We start from the raw sequence: 24,248 nt of genomic DNA, 5'->3' as shown, positions 1-24,248 counted from the left end.
ATAAGCCGCGAAAATCATTTTTTAAAAAAATTTCCCGTTGCGCGGGTGTTTGGTGCTGTGGGCACTGTGACATTTGCCCCCCTTCCCCCCTCAGCGTGGTATTCTTTTCACCAGAAGCTTTGCAGATAGTCAAGCAGTTGCTCCAAAGTTTCACTCAAACATGCACGCACAGGATTTCTGAGTCGTTTTGTCTGTGCAAGAAGCCAAAGTGGTTTCCTGTTGCCTCTCTTGCGGCTTTCGTGATCTATTGTGGTCTCTAATCTATGTTAAAACAACACTGTCTGCCCTTTGTGGGGGAAGGGGAACCAGATGCAGCAAAGTCCATGATAATTCAAGTGCTCTCCCCTTGCTGGAACAGGTGGAGGCCATTCAGCCTCTCACACCGATGAGATCAGTGATCTCACACTATTTCCCTGAATCCCTTTCGCTGACAAAAACTGATCACTGTGTCTAAAATCAACAGTTGATCCAGCGTCTGTTGTCATTTGTGGGAGAAAGCTCCAAACTTCCACCAATCCTCTGTGTGCAGAAGTCTTTCCTAATTTCAGTTTTATTTTTGGACTATGCTCCCGATTTTCAGACCAGGAGGTTTTGAGGGGATTTGAATTGGAAGTGTATTTATTCGTGTCACAAATAGGCTTGCATCAACACTGCAATGAAGTTTCTGTGAAAATCCCCTAGCCACCACACTCTGGCACCTGTTCGGGTACACTGAGGGAGAATTTAGCATGGCCAATGCACTTAACCCGCACATCTTTGGACTGTGGGAGGAAACCAGAGCACCCGGAGGAAGCCCATGCAGACACGGGGAGAATGTGCAGAATCAGCACAGACAGTGACCCAAGGCTGGAATGGAACTCAGGTCCTTTGTGCTGTGTGACAGCAGTGCCAACCACTTTGCCACTGTTGAGAAAAAGCTTTTTTACCCTCCATGGTGGGAATCTTTAATTCACTGCCTGAAAGGGTGATAGAGTCAGGAACCCTCAGCATTTATGAAGCATTTAGATGAGCACTTGAGACGCCAAAGCATACAAGATATGACCAAATCCTGGAAAATGGGATTAGAAGGGATGGGTGCTTAATGGCCAGTGCAGGCATGATGGGCCGAAGGGCTTCTTTCTTTGCTGTAAAACGTTATGACTCCTCAGCCAGCACAAGGAGTTTCTCTCTATCCACCCCAATCCTGCTCCTCTTCATAGCTTGTAAACCTGGATAAAATCACCCTTCACCTTCTAAATTCCTGGGAATACAGCCCTGATTTGTGTGATTTGTAGATTCACAGTACAAAAGGAGGCCATTCAGCCCATCAGGCCTGCATCCACCCTCCAACAGAGCAGACCAACCAGGTCCTATCCCCATAACCCCACATTACTTGCCACGCTAATCCCTCTAATCTACACACCTTGGACACTTGGGCAATTTAGCATGGTCAGTCCACTTAACCTGCACTTCTTTGGACTGTGGGAGGAAACAAGAGCACAAGAGAACCCACACAGACAAAGGGGAAATGTGCAAACTCCACACAGGCAGTCACCCAAGGCCGGATCCCAACCTATGCCCCTGGCACTGTGAGGCAACAGTGCTAAACACTGTGCCATCGTGTCGCCTTCAGTGGATAGTTCAACGTCCGAGTCCAGCTATAATTCTGGTAAAGCTACACTGCTCTCCCTTCAAAATTATAATATCCTTCCTTGGGTCCAGAACTGCTCAGTGTTCCAGTGTGGTCAGAAGTGTGATTTCTTCCCACTTGTATTCTAACTCTCTCCATATAAAGGCCAGCATTCCATTAGGTTGATTATCTCCTGTGTGATTCCATGACATTTCAGTGATCTGTGTGCCTGGGCTTCCAAGTTGTGTTGCACTTTCACTGCTTTTCACCATTTAGCAATGGGAAACTAATGCTTGCCAGTGATGGACACCTCCCTCAAGTGAATAAAAAAGAAAGCAGAGTGTAGATATCCAGACGGGATCTGACCAAGGCTCTGTACAAACTCAACATCCCTTCGTGCCCTTTACATTCCAGCCTCCTGGAGATGCAGGCCATTCATGAGCCACTTGTAGTTTTGGGATTTTTTTATATACCTGTCTGGAGGATCTGAATGATTTGTCTGTTGAACTCCTGAACATCTGTGCTTTTCTCCTCTATTCACACCAGTTAGATATGGCACAAAGAACAGTACAGCATAGGAACAAGACTCTTGGCCCAACCAGCCAATGCATGACACCTTGGAAAACAAAAATCCTTTTGCTTCTTCGTGGTCTGTAACCTTCTATTCCCTACCTATTTGTGTATCTGTCAAGCTGCCTGTTAAACATTTATTGTAGCTATTGTATCTTCTACCTCTGGCAGTGCATTCCAGGCACTTACCACCCTCTGTAAAAAAAAAACTGTGCCTCTCGCATCTTTAAACTTTCTTTTTTAACCTTAAACCTATGTCCCCGAGTAATTGGCATTTTAAAAATTTTATTATTGTCACAATTAGGCTTACATTAACACTGTGATGAAGTTACTGTGAAAATCCTCTAGTCACCAAATTTAGCACGGCCAGTTCACCTAACCAGCACATCTTTCAGACTGAAGGAGGAAACCCGTGCAGACACAGGGAGAATGTGCAGACTCTGCACAGCCAGTGACCCAAGCCAGGAATTGAACCCAGGTCCCTGGCACTGTGAGGCAGCAGTGCTAACCACTGTGTCACTTGCTGCCCTAATTTCTACCCTGGAAAAAAGACTCCAACTATCCATTCTATCCGCACGCCCACATAATTTTGTAAACCTCTATCAGGTTGCCCCCCCTCAGCCTCCAATGTTCAAGTGAAGAAAGATTTGACACAGATTTTGCTTTCTTGGGCCCTCGAAAGCGGGTGACCACGTATTGAATTCCGCTGGACAATGTTTTGCCCTCCCTGTTCTGCGTGTGCATCTGGTAGTCCCCTGCCTCTATGTGCATGACTTATTACCCAGTCCAACTTACTGTCATCTGCAAATTGAGACACTCAGCAATGGAAGTATTGTGTTCAAATTGGGCTCATCAAGCTTTACACTAGGTGTTGAGGCATTGGAGAGGGTCTAGAAAAGATTCATGAGATGGTTCCAGTGGCGAGGAACTTTAGTTTCTTAAAATTCATTTAAGGGATGAGGGTGCCACTGGCTAGGCAACAGTTATTGTCCATCTCTGTTAACTCAAATAATAGTATATGGTGAGGGAATAGGTCTGAAGCTTACCTTTTACCTTAAGCAAGTGTATTCTCAGCATGGTACCCTCTCCCCACACCCAGCTGTTCCAGTTGTGTCTTTTTTGGAGATTGAACCAGTTATCGTTGCGTATCTTTAACAGTGCAATTATCTCAATAATGTGATTGTCAAAGGATGCATTGGTGATAACACTGACAATCCCTAAGTGCCCGTGAGAAGGTAGCAGTGAGTTGCCTTCTTGAACCACTGTTAGAAGTCTACAAGATTATGAGGGACATGGTCAGAGTGGATAGACGCTTTCCCCTCGGGTGGAAGAGTCAGTTACAGGGGGGCATAAGTTTAAGGTGCGAGGGGCAAGGTTTAAAGATGTATGAGGCAAGTTTTTTACACAGAGGGTGGTGGGTGCCTGGAACTCGCTGCCGGGGAGGTAATGGAAGCAGATATGATGGTTTTAAGGGGTGTCTGGACAAGTACATGAATAGGATAGGAATAGAGGGATACGGTAGGGGTTTTTAGTTCATTTGGGCAGCATGGTTGGTGCAGGCTTGGAGGCCGAAGGGCCTGCTCCTGTGCTGTAATTTTCTTTGTTCTTTTTGTTCACTGTAGTGTAGGTTACCGCACCCCCACCCCCCACAGGGCTGTTAGGGAGGGAGATGCAGAAATTTGACCCAGCGACAATGAAGGAACGACAATATATCTCCAAGTGAGGATGGTGAGTGATTTGGAAGGGAAGCTCTAGCTGGTGACGTTACCAGGTATCTGCCACACTTGTCTTTCTAGATGGTCATGTGTCTGGAAGGAGCTGTTTCAGGAACATTGTTGAGTTCCTACAGTGCATCTTGCAGGTGGTAGACAAGGCTGCTGCTGTGCATTTGATTTGATTTATTATTGTCACATGGATTGAGATACAGTGAAAAGCATTGTTTCATGCGTTATACAGACAACATACCGTTCATAGAATATACAGGGGAGAAGAAAAGAAGAAGGTGTAGAATAAAGTCAATCTAGGGTGTAGAGAAAGATCAACTTAATGCAGGGTAGGTCCATTCAAAAGCCTGATGGCAGCAGGGAAGAAGCTGTTTTGATTTATTATTGTCACGTATTAACATACAGTGAAAAGTATTGTTTCTTGCATGCAATGCTGACAAAACGTACTGTTGATAGAGAGGGAAACATGAGATAACAGAATATAGTATTACAGTCCCAGCTAGGGTGTAGAGAAAGATCAACTTAATGCAAAGTAAGTCCATTCAAAAGTCTGACAGCAGCAGGCGCTGAGAATACACTTGTTTAAGATAAAACATAAGCTTCAGACTTATTCCCTCACCGTATACTATTGTGGGCAGTGATGGGAGTGAATGTTCGTGGAAAGGGTAACAATCAAATGGGCTGTTTTGCCCTGGATGGTGTGGCTTGAGTGTTGTTGGAGCTGCACCCATCAGGCAAGTGGAGAGTATTCCATCACACTCCTGAGTCATGCGTTGTAGCTGGTGGACAGGCTTTGGGAGATCAGGGGGTGAGTTACTTTCCACAGGACTCCTAGCTTTTGGCCTGATCTTGTAGCTGTAGTATTTATATGTCTTGTCTAGTTCAGTTTCTGGTCAGCTGAATGTAAATAGTGAAGCTGGGACTGCTTTGCTTGGAGATGAAAATGCTAAGAAGTGATTTGATAGAGGTGTTCATATTCCTGAGCTGAAGAGGGAGAAACTGTTCCAGAGCCGGAAAAGGTCAACAACCAGAGGGCACCAACCTTTTTGAGAAGAAACATTTTCACTCAGCGAGTTGTTTGGGTCTGGACTGCACTGCCCAAGAGTGTGGTGAGGGCAGGTTTAGTCAGGTTTTTCAAAAGAGACTTGGATTATTGTCTAAACAAGAAAAGAATTGCAGGGAAATGGCACGCTTGCAGAGAGTTGGTGTATGCAATGGGCAGAATGGCCTCCTGTGCTGTAATCACTCCATGATACAACTCCCAATCCCTTCATCCAAGTCATGTAATAAGGAGCCACAGAACAGATACCAGGAGTGTCATTTGCCACATCATGTTAATCTGACCTTTAGTCTGACTATACCTTTCATGCTGTGTCCTCTTGTTTTTTCAGATGATCCCCGAGTGGAACATTATTAAATGCCCTCTGTAGATCCACAGAGGTAATATGCATTGACCTCACTGCATTGGGAGCAGTTCAGAGAACGATCATTGCTGCCCTTTGGCCATTTTTTCACTCGTTCCCCACATCCCTTAATTTCCCGAGAGACAAAAATCTATCTATCCCAGCCTTAAATGTACATATTGTTGGAGCATCCACAACAATGGACTGCAGTGATTCAAGAAGGAGTTACACTGCCACCTTCTTGAGGAGCACTTAGGGCTGGACAATAAAAATGCTGTCCAAACCAGTGTTGCCCACATACTGTGAAATAGTTTCTTAAAACCCCACTAGGCTAGAGAATCCCAAAGAGACAGCCATCTGAATGAAGATATTTCTCAATTCAGTCCTAAATGATTGGTCCTTTTATTCTGAGACTGTGCCCCTGTGTTCAAGAATCCCTGACCGATGGACACAATGGGCAGAATTCTCCAGACCCACACCCTCTTTCTCTGTGCCCTGCAGAGTCAGCTCATCATCATCCACAGTTGGGAACTCCCAGTTAGGGCATGTTGGCACAATGATTAGCACTGCTGCCTCACAGTGCCAGGATTCAATTCCAGCTTCCAGTGACGAGTGAGATTTGCACATTCTGTCCATGTGCTCTGGTTTCCTCCCACAGTCTAAAGATATGCAGGTTAGGTGGATTGCCCATGCTAAATTGCGCCTTTGTGTCCAAAGACGTGCAAGTTAGGCGGATTGCTCATGCTAAATTGCCCTTTAGTGTCCAACAATGTGAAGGCTAGGTGGATTGACCATAATAAATTGCCCTTTAGTGTCCAAAGGTGCATGGGTTGAGTGGATAAGCCATGATAAATGCATTGGCTTACTGGATTTGGGTGGAAGGGAGGGCTTGGATGGGATGCTCTTTCGGAGAGTTGGTGCAGGCCTGATGGACTGAATGGCCTTTCTGCATTATAGGGATTCTATGGTTCCCCCGATTAACACCTGGAATTGGCGGTTGTCTTATGAGAAGGTTTGGATAGTCTAGGCTTGTATCTGCTGGAGTTTAGGAGAGTAAAGGAGTGACTGGATTAAAGTATAAGATTCTAAGGAGTCTTGACAGAGTGGCTGTAGAGAGGATGTTCCTGTTGTGGGAGAACTTAGAACCAAGCGGTTGTGGTTTTAAAAAAAAGGAGTAGCTGATTTAAAATGGCAATGAGGTGAAATTTTCCTTCCTGTTTCTCTTCCTGGTTGTGGAACAGAGTCTTTGAATATTTTTTAGGCAGAAGGAGGTAGATTCATGCTCAGGCAAGGGGATTTAAAGTTTATCTACCACTGTCACAAGTAGGATTATGAACACTGCATTGAAGTTACTATGAAAATTCCCCAGTCACCACACTCCAGTGCCTGTTCAGATACACTGAGGGAGAGTTTAGCAATGTCAATGCACCTAACCAGCATTATGGGTTAATTTAGCATGGCCAATCAACCTAACTGCACACCTTTCAGACTGTGGGAAGGAACTGGAGCACCTGGAGGAAACCTGCACAGACATGGGGAGAACGTGCGGACTTCACACAGACAATGACCCAAGCTGGGAATCGAACCCAGGTCCCTGGTGCAGTGAGACAGCAGTTCTAACCACTGTGCCACCGTGCTGCTCTATCTTGCTTTATCGAGAGAGATATGATGAGCAGGTGTAGATGCGATAACAGAAAAAGAGGTTGTAATAGAATGAAATTGTAATGGAGGGAGAGGTTGTAATAGAGGGAGAGTTTGTAATATGGAAAGAGGTTGTGACAGGGAAGTTGCAAGCCTGATATGGTGGGATTATGGCTGTGACACTGGTTCAGCAATCAACTTGACCTTTTGAGTTCAAATCCCACCACTACTGTTGAAGAGATTACTTGACTAAGTATGGGATGAAAAGCTGGTCTCAGCAAAGGCAACTGTGAAACTGGTTTGCTGTAAAAATCCTTTCTTTGTTCACTAATATCCTTTAGGGTGGGGCAGCAGGGTGGCACAGTGGTTAGCAGTGCTGCCTCAGTGCCAGGGACCTGGGTTCAATTCTGGCCTTGGGTCACTGTCTGTGTGGAGACTGCACATTCTCCCCATGTCTGTGTGGGTTTCCTCCCACAATCTGAAAGATGTGCAGGTTAGGTTGATTGGCCATGCTAAATTGACCCATAGTGTTGGGGATTAGCAGGGTAAATACGTGGGGTTACGGGGATAGGGGCTTGGGTGGGATTGTGGTCAGTTCAGGCTTGATGGGCCAAATGGCTTCTTTCTGCACTGTAGGTCAAAGTGTACCTGCCATCCTTACCCAGTCTGGTCTACATGTAACTCCAGGCCTCCATGTGGGTTGACCCATAACTGCCCCTCTGAATTGGCAGAACAAGGCAGTTAGTTGCTACTTTTGCAGGGTGGCCAGGAATGGACAGTGATTGCCCGTAATACCAATTCCTGGAAACAAATATTTGAAAAAAAAACAGAATTGGTATCCAATGCCAGCCTTGTGTAATCAACGGTTGGGAAATGATGCACTTTCCCGTAACTTTGGTTACTTTTGCCTTGTGTACATAGGGCAAGTCTAGACAAAACAACAGTCCCACGTACTGAGAGACACTTGCCTCATTAATCAATGGATGTCAAACTGAGAATGTTTTCAACCTTCTGATAATTTACTGGGAGACCTGCAGAGAAACCCTCTGCAGGAGGTTGGGGGGGGGAAGGTGGTAATATGTGGAAGGATTATGTATGAACTTTATTTCACCTCTGAAACACAGCCAAAGGACACATGTTCCTCATCCCGTGTTTACACCCGCAGTTAATGAACAACTTAAAAGTTCAATCGTCCTTGTCCTCGCAGTCAGGATTCAGTGTTTACCACACCGATGGGAGCTGATGGGCATTTTGCTTCTCTCTGGGATTCAGGAATGAAGCCGCGCAGGTTCCTCGTCCTCTGCCTTGCCATCCTGACGGGTGTTAAAGGTAAGTGAGGCTTTGGTGCAAAGTCTGACCACGCCCCAAGGGTGAAGCATCTATCTTTGGAATTAGCTGGTCGGGGGCCTTATTCAATCTTAAATTCAATGGCTGTTTCTTAAGGACATTTTTGCATTGATCCAGTCAGTGCCTTTTGCGATCACTGGTGATCTTTGCAACCATGTGAAAAATATTCTCACTAATGTAGGGTTGTCAATAAGAGTCAATCATCACAGCAGGCAAGAAATGAGATAAAAGATCATGTCCGCTATTAAGGGGTGAGTTTGTCAGGAAACTTGTGTACTTGAGAGGGTTGACGGGGCCTCGGTTTAATCTCTGGAAGACAGTACCTCTGACAGTGTACCATTCTCTCAGTACTGCACTGGGAGTGTCAGCCGAGATTTGGGCTCAAGTCTCTGGTGGGGGAAATTTGAGCATAGGACCTTTCAACTCGAGAGGCGACAGCATTGTACGCTGAGGTAAAGGGGACACAACACTAAGTAAGCTGAGAAAAGTGCTGATGAAACTGGTAGACATTCCTTTGCCCAATGTCAGAGGTATTTTAATGTGACTAGTTCCACCCACACTGATCTCAGGGAAAGAGATGCACTTTCAACAAATCCTCTGCTGTAATCCATATGTCCAGTTTAACCCCCTCCCCTACCCCTCCTCCCCTCCCCCCCTTCCCATCCCCCTCCCCCTCCTCCTCCCCTCCCCTGCCCCACTCCCCCACTCCTCCCCACCTCCCCCCTCCCTCTCCTCCTTCCCCCTCCCTCCCCCCACTCCCCCCTTCCCCCTCTCTAACGAAAACAGCCTCAAGTCCTCAGCCTTTCCTCATAAGACCTTCCCACCATACCAGGCAACATCCTGGTAAATCTCCTCTGCACCCTTTCCAATGCTCCCACATCCTTCCTATAATGCAGCGACCAGAACTGTATGCAACACTCCCAAGTGCAGCTGCACCAGAGTTTTCTACAGCTTCATCTTCCTTACTATTTATCACCTGATCAACTTCTGCGTCATTCACAAAACTTCTTGATCATATTTCGATCAAAATTTCGATCCAAATTGTTAATATACGTCAGAAATAATAAGCGTCCCAGCACTGAGCCGTGTGGAACCCACTGGAAACAGATTTCCAGTCATTGAAACAACCCTCTGTCATAGAGTCATAGAACCTCTGCAGTGCAGAAGGAGCTATCAGCCTATTGAGTCTGCATTGACCACAATCCCACCCAGGCTCTATCCCCGTAGCCCCACACTTTTACCCCCTAACCCCTCTTACACATCCAGGAAACCAAGGGGCAATTTAGCATGGCCAGTGCATCTAACCCGCACATCACCATCCTCCGCTTCTTGCCTTTCCGCCCATTTTGGATCCAATGTGCCATTTTGTCTTGGGTCCCATGGGCCCTTGCTTTCTTGACCAGTCTGCCATGAGGGACCTCATGAAAAGCCTTGCTAAAACCCGTTTAGACCACATCACTCTCCTGGGCACCACCTCAAAAAATCTGATTAAATTTATCGAATACGACCTTCCCACAACAAATGCATGTTCAAACTAGGAGCTGTCTCATGCCGACTTGCGCGCACAGCTCTGACCAACACTAGACTGACCCTTAGGTGCAGGTCATGTGACTTCTTAGATCACTGTGTGGGCAATACTGTACTCAGTCCCACATTAACCCTATATATGCAAGACCCTTATACTAAAGGAAGCTGCTCTGAACTGCTTCCAATGCAAGTATAACCTTTCTTAAAGAAGGAGGCCAAAAATGTATCTAGTGCTCCAGGTGTGCTCTCACCAATGTCCTGCACAGCCGCAGTGAGACATTTATGGTCCATCTATCTTGCAATAAAGGCCAATTTTCATTTGCCATCCTGACTACTTCCTGTCTGCTCTCTGGGGTAACCATCGTACATCCAGTGGATTCCTATTTGCATGCAGCCTAAACCCGTGTTTCTTGGTCCCTACTCATCTGTCAGACTGGAATAATTTGTATGGTTCTGGCCAACATGTGAGCTGTAGTTCAATGGGTGACACTGTCAGCACGTGTGTCCAAGCACATGCACTGGGCGCCATATCCAGTGCAGTGCTGAGGGAGCGCTGTGGTGCCGGGGGACTGCTGCACTGTCAGAGGTGTCGTCTTTCAGATGAGGTGCTAAACTGAAGCACCACCTCTTGTCTTGGGGGCGACCCGACATAAAACACAAACTGTCTGGAATTTTTCCGCCCTGCCCACCATAGGAACCGGACCAGGCGACCATGGAAATGTCCATTGACCTCAGGCAGAGTTTTACAGTTTTGGGACGAGCAAGGCCATAACCCCCGCCCCAATGAAACTGTTGGAAGAAAAGCAAGGAAGTTCTCTCTGCCTTTCACCAATATTCATCCTTCAATCAACGCTGCTCAAAAATACAAATGATCCGGTCACTGTCACATAACTGTAAATGGGAACTTACTGTGTACAAATTAGCTGCTGCACAACAGTGTTATTTTATAAGTTGCTAAGCATTCTGGGATTTCTGGAGAATGTGAATGGTTCTATATAAATGAAAATCCCTCCTTGACATTCCAATCCGTCCAACACCACCACAGCATCTTTTAACTGCCGCTTGTGGGTCCTTAGGTTTGTCAGAAGGACCATGGCACATATGCATCTGGCCAGCACAGTGGCTCAAATCCACAACCTTTTCTGCCACCTTTGCAGAACAGGTGGCAGCGCTAAGAGTGGTTTTAAAATGCTCTTGAAAGGAACGTTTGATATTTTGTGTGGCGCGGTAGCCCAGCTTCCCAGCGGCAGGGACCCAGTTTCGATTCTGGCCTTGGATGACTGTGTGGAGTCTGCACATTCTTCCCATGTCTGCGTGGGTTTCCTCCCACACTCAAAAGAAGTGTGGGTTATGTGGATTGGCCACGATAAGTTGCCCCTTAGCGTCCAAGGATGTGTAGGCTACGGGGATTGGCCATGTTAAATTACCCTTCAGTGTCTCAAGATGTGTAGGTGAGGGGGAGTAGCTGGGTAAATGTGTTAATTAAATGTTATTCGGGTCTTAGGGTGACCATTGCAGCCCATTGAGATGAAGGAGTCCCACTTAGTAGTCGAGGTTGCCTATTGCTGGAATGACTGCTGTTACAGCAGCCTTATTTTAAAAAGGAAGCTAGCACAAGGAACAGAATTCCTTGGTGACTGTGCGGAGTTTGCACTTCACCCCATGTCTGCATGGGTTTACTTCGGGTTCTCAGGTTTCCTCCTGCACTCCGTAGATGTGTAGGTTAGCCATGCTAAATTTCCCCTTGGTGTCCCGAGATATGTAGATTAGGGTGATTAAGAAGAACAACACAGCACGGGAAACAGGCCCTTCGGCCCAACGAGCCCACGCCGCCGTCCTACTATCTCAGTGACCTATTCATGATTTTAGTCTACGTCTAACGTGCGAGGATCAGGGAGGTCCAATTTAGGGACAATTTTAGTACCCAATCAATCAGCCTAAAAGCACATCTTTGGGGGATGTGGGAGGAAACCGGAGCACCCGGAGGAAACCCACGCAACCACGGGGAGAACGTGCAAACTCCCACAGACACAGGCCCAAATCCATGTGTCCGCACAGCAACAGAGATAGTCTCTGAGCTGTCATGTTGCCCTCGAGATGGTCCAGTTTAAGCACACTAACGACATGAAGCAATAGGCAACTCCCGAAGCAACATCCAAGAGCAGCCCACTACAACCTGCCACCTGCATGCCCCTTGCTGGACTTAAATGCCTGTGGAGACAAAAAAATTCATTATTAAACAGGCAAAGACTAACATTCCTGAGGCAAAATGTATTCCCAAGCCTACAATGTTCAGTAAGGCCTACTATATCCCCCTATATGTAGCCCGCTCATATGGCTGTCTAAGTGACTCTTAAACAACCCTAGCGTGCCTGCTTCCACCACCTTACTCGGCAGTGCATTCCACACCCCCACTACCCTTTGCGTGAAAAACTGCCCTCTAATATTTGTCTTATACCTAGCCCCCCTCACCCTAAGCCCGTGACCCCTCGTTCTATCCATTTCTAGTAGCGGAAAAAGCTTACCACCATTTACTCTATCTATCCCCTTCATAATCTTATAAACCTCTATTAGATCCCCCCTCAGCCGACGTCTCTCAAGGGAAAACAGCCCAAGTTCATCCAATCTTTCCTCGTAAGACAGCCCTTCCATACCAGGCAACATCCTGGTAAATCTCCTCTGCACTCTCTCCAGGATCTCTACATCCTTCCGGTAGTACGGCGACCAGAACTGGACACAGTACTCCAAGTGAGGCCTAACCAACGTTCTATACAACTGCAACATCAAACTCCTACTCTTATATTCTATACCTCTTCCTATGAAGGCTAACATACCATACGCTTTCCTCATCACATTCTGCACCTGTACCGACACCTTCAGGGACTTATGCACTTGCACCCCCAGGTCTCTCTGCGTATCTATACTCCGGATAGTTCTACCTTTTATCGTATAACTCCCCTCCACATTATTCCGGCCAAAGTGCATCACCTCGCATTTCTCCGGATTAAATTCCATTTGCCATCTATCTGCCCAATCTACCAGCCTGTCTATGTCCTGTTGCATTGCCAGGCACTGCTCCTCAGTACCCGCCAATCCAACCATCTTGGTGTCATCAGCAAATTTGCTGATCACACCACCTACCCCCTCTTCCAAGTCATTAATATATACCACAAATAGAAGAGGTCCAAGTACCGAGCCCTGCGGCACACCACTGGTGACAGGCCTCCAATTGGAAAAGGAGCCTTCCACTACTACTCGCTGTCTCCTCCTCCCAAGCCAGTTCTCCACCCATCTACATACCTGGCCTTGTATCCCATGAGCCTTCACCTTTTCTATCAGCCTACCATGAGGGACCTTGTCAAACGCCTTACTGAAATCCATATAGACAACATCAACGGCTTGTCCTTCGTCAACCGTTTTTGTCACCTCTTCAAAAAATTCCACTAGATTCGTAAGGCACGACCTCCCTGTAACGAAGCCATGCTGCGTATCCCTGATCAGATTGCAGCGCTCCAGATGTTCATACATCCTATCCTTGAGGATCCTCTCCATTAGCTTGCCTATAACTGAAGTCAAGCTCACCGGCCTATAATTCCCTGGGTTATCCCGCTGACCCTTCTTAAACAACGGTACTACATTTGCAATGCGCCAATCCTCTGGGACCTCACCTGTGTCCAAAGAAGAGACAAAGATTTGCGTCAGAGGCCCAGCAATTTCATCCCTCACCTCCCTTAACAGCCTGGGATAGATGCCATCAGGCCCTGGAGATTTATCCGTCTTTATACTATCTAAGAGTCCCAACACTTCTTCCCTCGTGATGACTATATCCCTCAACGGATCCTCAAACTCCTCAAGCACAGCACCAGACATCAGGCCCCTCTCCTGCGTGAATACCGACGCAAAGTATTCATTCAGGATCTCCCCCATTCCCCCAGGCTCCAAGCATAGTTCCCCTCCTCTGTCCCTGAGAGGGCCAATCTTCCCTCTAACCATCCTTTTATTTCTAACATAGGAGTAAAATGCCTTAGGATTTTCTTTAATCCTACCCGCCAAAGCCATTTCATGGCCCCTTTTTGCCTTTCTGATGCCCCTTTTAAGTTCTCTCCTACATTCTCTGTATTCCTCTAACGCTATCTCTGTCCTCAAATGCCTAGATCTAATGTACGCCTCCCTCTTCCTCCTGACCAGGTCCTCAATATCCCTAGTTACCTAGTTAGTGGGGTAATACATGAGTTATGGGGATAGGATGGGGGGGAGGTGGTGGTTGGTGGACCTTTGTAAGGCGCTCTGTCGGAGAGTCGGTGCAGGCTCAATGGGCCGAATGGCCTCCTTCTGCATTGTTGGGATTCCATGAATTATGAAAGGGCTCAGTGGAGCTGCTGTTAGACACAGTGGCTTGTGGATTTGATGGGCTGAATGGCCTGAGTCTCTGCTAGACTATTCTATCGTTCTATAATGGGGAAACAGGGAAGAGTTTGGGATGCAAATTTCTGTAACTGTTAATCAGATAATGTTGTGGTGTTGTCCTTGGATGGTGTAAATTTGCACATTCAGTTTTTCTAACCCTGGATAAAACACTGGTTTGACTTCAACAGCCCAGTGCACCGCACTTCAGAGAGGTAACGTAGAACAGTATAGTACAGCACGGGAACAGGCACTCAGCCCACTATGTTATGCTGAGCATGACACCAGTTTAAGCTCATCCCTTCTGCCCACCCTCGGCAAATATTCCTCTATTTCTTGCATGTTCATGTGCTTATCTAAAAGCCCCTTAAACACCCATATCGTATCTGCCTGCACCACCATCCCTGAACGGGTTCCAGGTATCTACCACTCTCTGTGTAAAATGCTGGTCCCTCACCTCTCCTTTGAACTTTCCCCTCCCTCTCACCTTAACTGCATGTCCCCCTAGTATTAGACATTTCATTGCATTGGAGGCATTAGCCGATCTGAAGCCATTGGAGGTTGTGCAGAAAAGATTCACATGGATGAGGAACATCAGTTGCGAGGAGGGATTGGAGAGGCTGTTGCCCTGCAGAAGAAAAGATTGAGAGGAGATTTGATACTCAGTAATCATGAAGGGTCTGGACAGAGAAGATAGGGAGAAAGCGTTCCCATTGCTGGAAGGATCGAAAACCAGAGCGCACAGATATAAGGTGACTGGGAAAAGAAACAGAGGCGACAAGAGGAAAAACCTTTTTAACACAGCGAGTGGCTAAGGAAGGCGCTTCTGAAGAGTGTGGTGGAGGTCGGGTCAATCGAGGCATTCACGAGGGAATTGGATAGTCAACTCAAGGGAAAATATTTGCAGGACTACGAGGAAAAGGCAGAGGAGTGGCATTAGGGGAGTTGCTGTACAGAGAGCTGGCATGAACACAAGGGGCAAATGGCCACCTCCTTTGTGTGAAACCATTCCGTCAATCTGCAAGTCAATCAAGTTTCTTTTTTGAATTGAGTTGATTTATTACTGTCACATGTATTTGGGAAAAGTATTGTTTCTTGTGAATTGTTACACACAAAACATACCTTCATAGAGTACACATGGGAGAAGGAGAGGGGGCAGACTGTGTTGTTACAGTTACCGACAGAGTGAAGAGAAAGAATGTGTGATAGGGCCATTCAAAAGTCTGATGCCAGCAGGGAAGTCGATTTTGTATCATTTTCCCGATGGAAGAAGGTGGAAGAGAGAAAGTCAGGGGTGCATGGGGTCCTTGATTATGCTGGCTGCTTTTCCGAGGCAGTGGGGAGTGTAGACAGAGTCAATGGATGGAAGGCTGGTTTGCACAATGGACTGGGTTTCGTTCACAACCTTTTGCGGTCTTGGTCAGAGCAGGAGCCATAGCAATCTGTGATACGTTCAGAGCGGATGCTTTCTGTGGATGCATCTGCAAAAATTGATGAGAGTCGTAGCAGACGTGCTATATTTCCTCAGACTCCTGAGAAAGTAGAGGCGTTGGTGGGCTTTCTTAAATATAGCTTCCGCATGAAGAGACCAGGACAGATTGTTGGTGATCTGAATACCAAGGAACATGAAGCACTCTGCCATCTCCACTTCATCACCTTTGATGCAGATACGGATTTTTTTTTTGGGAATGAATTTGACGTCAAGGTGGTGAAATAGACCCTCCCTCCCACCTTCCCTCTCTCCAATCTCCCACCTCCCTCATCCCTTTGTAGAGTTACATTCTTTAATCTCATTGCAGGAAATGACGGCCAAGGAGACCATGTAACCTGCGATCCCAATGTCCACATTGTTGGTGGCACCCTGACTAAATCAAAAGGCAACGAAGTAAACAGCGTTCTGAAGTTTGAGTGTCCTGACACGCAATACCCGTTCCCTGTGGCCAGCGCAAAATGCTCGAGAAGTGGCCATTGGTTCAGGTCCTTCCACAGACACATCACTCCCACTTGCAAAGGTGAGACACCGTCCTTTCCTTTCCTGCCCTTCGCTGTGTCTCTCTTCCATCTTCTTGTTTGGCTCTTTCATGGGCTGTGGGTAGCACTGGCATTTGTTCCTCTCCCCTCCTCCCCAAATGCTGGAGAACGTGGTAGTCATGGGGAGGTGAGCTTATGGGGAAGCAATGGCCGAGCGGTACTGTCACTGGACTATGAGTCCAGAAACTCAGCTAATGTTCTGGGGACCCAGTTCGAATCCCGCCACGGCAAGTAGTGGAATTGCTTCCAAGTGTGTCATTTGAATCACCTGGAGTGAAACACCTTATACTCCTAGGTGATGGCTTAATGGTATTATCGTTAAGCTGTGAATCCAGAAACTCAGTTAATGTTCTGGGGACCCGTGTTCGAATCCCGTCACGGTGGAATTTGAATTCAATAAAAAAAATCTGGAATTAAGAATCTACTGACGACCATAAAATGATTGTCGATTGTTGGAAAAACTCATCTGGTTTAATAATGTCCTTTAGGGAAGGAAATTGGCGCCCCCTTACCTGGTCTGGCCGAGGTGTGACTCCAGAGACACAGTGATGTGATTGACTCTTAACTACCCTCCAAGGGTAATTAGGATGGGTAATAAATGCTGGTGTCTTAAGTTTCCTTTGTACTTTTTGTTTCTGTTCGGGCCGTTCCCCCTCCTTTTGGGGAGCTGCCCCCTTTTACTTTGTCCTAATGTAATTTGAGTTTGTTGGTTTGACCTGAAAGACACCCCCCTGCCGGCCAGCGATACCCATGTCCCATGAATGAATAAAGAAAAAGTGATGGCAATTCCACCTTTTGGAAGAACTGCTGGCATTGCCGGCCCTTTTATTGGGTGCAGGTGAGTAACCTACTGGCATGGACTCGATGGGCCAAATGGCTTCCTCTGTACACCGTGCCCTGATCCTATGATCTCAGCTGACAGCCAAGAGGTGGATTGCTGTGGGTCTGGAGTCACTCAAACTGGGTCAGCTTGGCTGCTTTCCTTCCCTGAAGGATATTGGGAACCGAGATGGTTTTTTACGACAGTCTGGTGCAATCACTGGCTTTTTAATTCACGGAATTTAAACTCCTCCTGTTGCCCTGGTGGGATTCGAACGCAGTGCTGTGACTGTCTGTGATTCATCATAGAATCCCTAAAGTGCGGAAGGAGGCCATTTGGCCCATCGAGTCTGCACTGATCACAATCCCACCCAGGCCCTATCCCCATGACCCCTTGCATTTACCCTAGCTAGTCACCCTGACACTAAGGGTCAATTTATCACGGCCAATCCACCCAACCTGCACATCTTTGGACTGTGGGGAGGAAACCGGAGCACCCTGAGGAAACCCACGCAGACATGGGGAGAAAGTGCAAACTCCGCACAGACAGTCCGAGCCGGGGATTGAACCTAGGTCCCTGGCACTGTGAGGCAGCAGCGCTAACCACTGTGCCGCCATGCTGCAGCAAATTTGATGATCCCCTACCTCAGGACACACTAGCTCATCCACGAACTTTCCAATGCCACTCTGCATTCTCTCTCCTACCCCCACCCCAATCCGTGGCAGGCCACTCAGCCTTTCTAAGCTGTTCCTATCTCCGCAGCGTTTCGATGTCCCGTTCCTGTACTGGAAGATGGGATGTTCCTGCCGGTGAACACTTCCTATGGGATTGGGGAGACCATCACATTTGAGTGCTACGATGGTTATGAGCTGCATGGCTCAGTGAGCCGGACCTGTATGAAGAATGGACGATGGAACGGTACCACGACAGTCTGTAATTCTGGATGTAAGTGCTCCTTGGAGAGTTCCCGGAGCCGTTTTGCTTTATTTTGTGTGGAAAGGAGTTCCAGTGGTCTGGCGGTTTTTACGTGTGCAACTGTTTCCTACCGTTGCTCCTGAATGTCCCGGCTCTCTTTAGCTCCTGCTCCACTCATCGCTTATCTTGGTCTGCACTGTGCCCCATTCCCCATTTCTCCTCCAACTCCACACTCCTCCACCTTAATACTGCCCCTCGTACAACCCCTACCCAAATCCTCCCCCTGCTCTCCCTCCCCTCGCACTATCCCCCGATTCCCCCTGCACCCCTGCTCTCACCCCCCTCCCCCACAACTCCCCAAATCCCCTCCCTCCCCCCAACTCCCCACCCCCCCTCCCTCCCCCCCTCCCCCCCTCCCCCCAACTCCCCACCCTCCCCCCTCCCCCCCTCCCCCCCCCCCAAATCCCCACCCTCCCCCCAACTCCCCACCCTCCCCCCCTCCCCCCAACTCCCCACCCTCCCCCCAACTCCCCACCCTCCCCCCTCCCCCCAACTCCCCACCCTCCCCCCCACCAACTCCCCACCCTCCCCCCCCCCAACTCCCCACCCTCCCCCCCTCCCCCCAACTCCCCACCCTCCCGACCCTCCCCCCCTCCCCCCAACTCCCGACCCTCCCCCCCTCCCCCGACTCCCCACCCTCCCTCCCCTCCCCCCGACTCCCCACCCTCCCTCCCTCCCCCCGACTCCCCTCCCTCCCTCCCTCCCTCCCCCCGACTCCCCACCCTCCCTCCCTCCCTCCCCCCGACTCCCCACCCTCCCTCCCTCCCTCCCCCGACTCCCCACCCTCCCTCCCTCCCTCCCCCCGACTCCCCACCCTCCCTCCCTCCCTCCCCCCGACTCCCCACCCTCCCTCCCTCCCTCCCCCCGACTCCCCACCCTCCCTCCCTCCCTCCCCCCGACTCCCCACCCTCCCTCCCTCCCTCCCCCCGACTCCCCACCCTCCCTCCCTCCCTCCCCCCGACTCCCCACCCTCCCTCCCTCCCTCCCCCCGACTCCCCACCCTCCCTCCCTCCCTCCCCCCGACTCCCCACCCTCCCTCCCTCCCTCCCCCCGACTCCCCACCCTCCCTCCCTCCCTCCCCCCGACTCCCCACCCTCCCTCCCTCCCTCCCCCCGACTCCCCACCCTCCCTCCCTCCCTCCCCCCGACTCCCCACCCTCCCTCCCTCCCTCCCCCCGACTCCCCACCCTCCCTCCCTCCCTCCCCCCCGACTCCCCACCCTCCCTCCCTCCCTCCCCCCGACTCCCCACCCTCCCTCCCTCCCTCCCCCCGACTCCCCACCCTCCCTCCCTCCCTCCCCCCGACTCCCCACCCTCCCTCCCTCCCTCCCCCCGACTCCCCACCCTCCCTCCCTCCCTCCCCCCGACTCCCCACCCTCCCTCCCTCCCTCCCCCCGACTCCCCACCCTCCCTCCCTCCCTCCCCCCGACTCCCCACCCTCCCTCCCTCCCTCCCCCCGACTCCCCACCCTCCCTCCCTCCCTCCCCCCGACTCCCCCACCCTCCCTCCCTCCCTCCCCCCGACTCCCCACCCTCCCTCCCTCCCTCCCCCCGACTCCCCACCCTCCCTCCCTCCCCCCGACTCCCCACCCTCCCTCCCTCCCCCCGACTCCCCACCCTCCCTCCCCCCCCCAACTCCCCACCCTCCCTCCCTCCCTCCCCCCAACTCCCCCACCCTCCCCCCCTCCCCCCAACTCCCCACCCTCCCTCCCTCCCCCCAACTCCCCACCCTCCCTCCCTCCCTCCCCCCAACTCCCCACCCCTCCCTCCCTCCCTCCCCCCAACTCCCCACCCTCCCTCCCTCCCTCCCCCCAACTCCCCACCGTCCCTCCCTCCCCCAACTCCCCACCGTCCCTCCCTCCCCCCCACTCCCCTCCCTCCTCCCCCCCTCCCTCCCCCCTCCCTCCCTCCCCCCCCCTCCCCCCCACTCCCCCCCACTCCCTCCACTCCCCCCCACTCCCCTCCACTCCCCTCCCTCCCTCCCTCCCCCCAACTCCCCACCCTCCCTCCCTCCCTCCCCCCAACTCCCCACCCTCCCTCCCTCCCTCCCCCCAACTCCCCCACCCTCCCTCCCTCCCTCCCCCCAACTCCCCACCCTCCCTCCCTCCCTCCCCCCAACTCCCCACCCTCCCTCCCTCCCTCCCCCCAACTCCCCACCCTCCCTCCCTCCCTCCCCCCAACTCCCCACCCTCCCTCCCTCCCTCCCCCCAACTCCCCACCCTCCCTCCCTCCCTCCCCCCAACTCCCCACCCTCCCTCCCTCCCTCCCCCCAACTCCCCACCCTCCCTCCCTCCCTCCCCCCAACTCCCCACCCTCCCTCCCTCCCTCCCCCCAACTCCCCACCCTCCCTCCCTCCCTCCCCCCAACTCCCCACCCTCCCTCCCTCCTCCCCCAACTCCCCACCCTCCCCCCCAACTCCCTCCACTCCCCTCCCTCCCCCCCAACTCCCCTCCCTCCCTCCCCCCCTCCCTCCCCCCCACTCCCCTCCACTCCCCTCCCTCCCCCCGACTCCCCTCCCTCCCTCCCCCCCTCCCTCCCCCCCACTCCCCTCCCTCCCCTCCCCCCCTCCCTCCCCCCCACTCCCCTCCCTCCCACTCCCCTCCCTCCCTCCCTACCTCCCCCCCACTCCCCTCCCTCCCTCCCTCCCTCCCCCCCACTCCCCTCCCTCCCTCCCCCCACTCCCCTCCCTCCCTCCCCCCCCCACTCCCCTCCCTCCCTCCCCCCCCCACTCCCCTCCCTCCCTCCCCCCCCCACACCCCTCCCTCCCTCCCCCCGACTCCCCTCCCTCCCCCCCCACTCCCTCCCTCCCTCCCTCCCCCCCACTCCCCTCCCTCCCTCCCCCCCTCCCTCCCCCCACTCCCCTCCCTCCCTCCCCCCCCACTCCCCTCCCTCCCCCCCCACTCCCCTCCCTCCCACTCCCCTCCCTCCCTCCCTCCCCCCCACTCCCCTCCCCTCCCACTCCCCTCCCCCCCTCCCTCCCCCCACTCCCCTCCCTCCCTCCCCCCCACTCCCCTCCCTCCCTCCCTCCCCGCCACTCCCCTCCCTCCCTCCCTCCCTCCCCCCCACTCCCCTCCCTCCCTCCCCCCCACTCCCCTCCCTCCCTCCCCTCCCTCCCTCCCCTCCCCCCCACTCCCCTCCCTCCCTCCCTCCCCCCCACTCCCCTCCCTCCCCCCCACTCCCCTCCCTCCCTCCCTCTCCCCACTCCCCTCGCTCCCACTCCCCTCCCCCCCTCCCTCCCCCCCACTCCCCTCCCTCCCTCCCTCCCTCCCCCCACTCCCCTCCCTCCCTCCCCCCCCACTCCCCTCCCTCCCTCCCTCCCCGCCACTCCCCTCCCTCCCTCCCTCCCCGCCACTCCCCTCCCTCCCTCCCCCCCACTCCCCTCCCTCCCTCCCCCCCCACTCCCCTCCCTCCCTCCCCCCCACTCCCCTCCCCTCCCACCCGCCCCACTCCCCTCCCTCCCTCCCCCCCCACTCCCCTCCCTCCCTCACCCCCACGCCCCTCCCCCCACTCCCCTCCCTCCCTCCCTCCCCCCCACTCCCCTCCCTCACTCCCTCCCCCCCACTCCCCTCCCTCCCTCCCTCCCCCCACTCCCCTCCCTCCCTCCCTCCCCCCCACTCCCCTCCCTCCCTCCCTCCAACTCCCCTCCCTCCCTCCCCCCAACTCCCCTCCCTCCCTCCCTCCAACTCCCCTCCCTCCCTCCCTCCCTCCCCCCCTCCCCCCAACTCCCCGCCCTCCCTCCCTCCCTCCCCCCAACTCCCCTCCCTCCCTCCCTCCCCCCAACTCCCCTCCCTCCCTCCCTCCCCCCAACTCCCCTCCCTCCCTCCCTCCCTCCCCCCAACTCCCCTCCCTCCCTCCCTCCAACTCCCCTCCCTCCCTCCCTCCAACTCCCCTCCCTCCCTCCCTCCCTCCCTCCCTCCAACTCCCTTCCCTCCCTCCCCCAACTCCCCTCCCTCCCTCCCCCCAACTCCCCTCCCTCCCTCCCCCCAACTCCCCTCCCTCCCTCCCCCCAACTCCCCTCCCTCCCTCCCCCCAACTCCCCTCCCTCCCTCCCCCCAACTCCCCTCCCTCCCCTCCCCCCAACTCCCCTCCCTCCCTCCCTCCAACTCCCCTCCCTCCCTCCCCCCAACTCCCCTCCCTCCCTCCCCCCAACTCCCTCCCTCCCTCCCCACAACTCCCCTCCCTCCCTCCCCACAACTCCCCTCCCTCCCTCCCCCCAACTCCCCTCCCCTCCCCTCCCTCCCTCCAACTCCCCTCCCTCCCTCCCCCCAACTCCCCTCCCTCCCTCCCCCCAACTCCCCTCCCTCCCTCCCCCCAACTCCCCTCCCTCCCTCCCCCCAACTCCCCTCCCTCCCTCCCCCCAACTCCCCACCCTCCCTCCCCCCAACTCCCCTCCCTCCCTCCCCCCAACTCCCCTCCCTCCCTCCCCCCAACTCCCCACCCTCCCTCCCCCCAACTCCCCTCCCTCCCTCCCCCCCCCCCAACTCCCCTCCCTCCCTCCCCCCAACTCCCCTCCCCCTCCCTCCCCCCAACTCCCTCCTTCCCCCCCCCAACTCCCCTCCCTCCCCCCAACTCCCCTCCCTCCCTCCCTCCAACTCCCCTCCCTCCCTCCCCCAACCCCCTCCCTCCTTCCCTCCCTCCCTCCCCCCAACTCCCCTCCCTCCCTCCCTCCCCCCAACTCACCTCCCTCCCTCCCTCCCTCCCTCCCTCCCCCCAACTCCCCCTCCCTCCCTCCCCCCAACTCCCCTCCCTCCCTCCCTCCCCCCAACTCCCCTCCCTCCCTCCCCCAACTCCCCCTCCCTCCCTCCCCCCAACTCCCCTCCCTCCCACCCCCAACTCCCCTCCCTCCCTCCCCCAACTCCCTCCCTCCGTCCCCCCAACTCCCCTCCCTCCCTCCCCCAACTCCCCTCCCTCCCTCCCCCAACTCCCCTCCCTCCCTCCCCCAACTCCCCTCCCTCCCTCCCCCAACTCCCCTCCCTCCCTCCCCCAACTCCCCTCCCTCCCGCCCCCAACACCCCTCCCTCCCCTCCCCCAACTCCCCTCCTCCCTCCCCCAACTCCCCTCCTCCCTCCCCCCACTCCCCTCCTCCCCTCCCCCCTCCCCCAACTCCCCTCCCCCCTCCCCCACCTCCCCCAACTCCCCTCCCTCCCTCCCCCCCCAACTCCCCCTCCCTCCCTCCCCCCAACTCCCCTCCATCCCTCCCACCAACTCCCCTCCCTCCCTCCCACCCCCAACTCCCCTCCCTCCCTCCCACCCCCCAACTCCCCCTCCCTCCCTCCCCCCAACTCCCCCCTCCCTCCCTCCCCCCAACTCCCCTCCCTCCCTCCCCCCAACTCCCCTCCCTCCCTCCCCCCAACTCCCCTCCCTCCCTCCCCCCAACTCCCCTCCCTCCCTCCCCCCAACTCCCCTCCCTCCCTCCCCCCAACTCCCCTCCCTCCCTCCTCCCAACTCCCCTCCCTCCCTCCTCCCAACTCCCCACCCTCCCTCCTCCCAACTCCCCTCCCTCCCTCCTCCCAACTCCCCTCCCTCCCTCCTTCCCTCCCCCAAACTCCCCTCCCTCCCTCCCTCCCCCCAACTCCCCTCCCTCCCTCCCCCCCCCAACTCCCTCCCTCCCTCCCCCCCCCCAACTCCCCTCCCTCCCTCCCCCCAACTCCCCTCCCTCCCTCCCCCAACTCCCCTCCCCCCCACTCCCCTCCCTCCCTCCCTCCCCCCACTCCCCTCCCTCCCTCCCTCCCCCCCCACTCCCCTCCCTCCCTCCCTCCCCCCCACTCCCCTCCCTCCCTCCCTCCCCCCCACTCCCCTCCCTCCCCCCCACTCCCCTCCCTCCCTCCCCCCAACTCCCCTCCCTCCCTCCCTCCCTCCCCCCAACTCCCCTCCCTCCCTCCCTCATTCCCCCCAACTCCCCTCCCTCCCTCCCTCCCTCCCCCCAACTCCCCTCCCTCCCTCCCTCCCCCCAACTCCCCTCCCTCCCTCCCTCCCTCCCTCCCTCCAACTCCCCTCCCTCCCTCCCCCCAACTCCCCTCCCTCCCTCCCCCCAACTCCCCTCCCTCCCTCCCCCCAACTCCCCTCCCTCCCTCCCCCCCAACTCCCCTCCCTCCCTCCCCCCAACTCCCCTCCCTCCCTCCCCCCAACTCCCCTCCCTCCCTCCCCCCAACTCCCCTCCCTCCCTCCCCCCAACTCCCCTCCCTCCCCCCACTCCCCTC

At 54.1% G+C, this 24,248-nt stretch overlaps 1 protein-coding gene across 1 annotated transcript in view; it reads left to right on the top strand.

Annotated features, from left to right (window-relative positions):
* The first annotated feature begins 8,134 nt into the window (after positions 1 to 8,134).
* LOC145348191 (complement factor B-like) overlaps positions 8,135 to 24,248 on the top strand; it is a 64,027-nt gene continuing 47,913 nt past the window's right edge. The window contains exons 1-3 of the mRNA XM_080196385.1: positions 8,135 to 8,276; positions 16,025 to 16,237; positions 17,839 to 18,021. Coding sequence (XP_080052511.1) covers positions 8,180 to 8,276; positions 16,025 to 16,237; positions 17,839 to 18,021 — 493 coding nt within the window. The 5' untranslated portion in view covers positions 8,135 to 8,179. The remainder of the gene's footprint in view (positions 8,277 to 16,024; positions 16,238 to 17,838; positions 18,022 to 24,248) is intronic.

This window comes from Carcharhinus amblyrhynchos, chromosome 9 (assembly GCF_965287045.1).
Source record: "Carcharhinus amblyrhynchos chromosome 9, sCarAmb.v2.hapA, whole genome shotgun sequence".
Lineage (NCBI taxonomy): Eukaryota > Metazoa > Chordata > Chondrichthyes > Carcharhiniformes > Carcharhinidae > Carcharhinus > Carcharhinus amblyrhynchos.
This window is presented reverse-complemented; position numbering and strand designations above follow the sequence as displayed.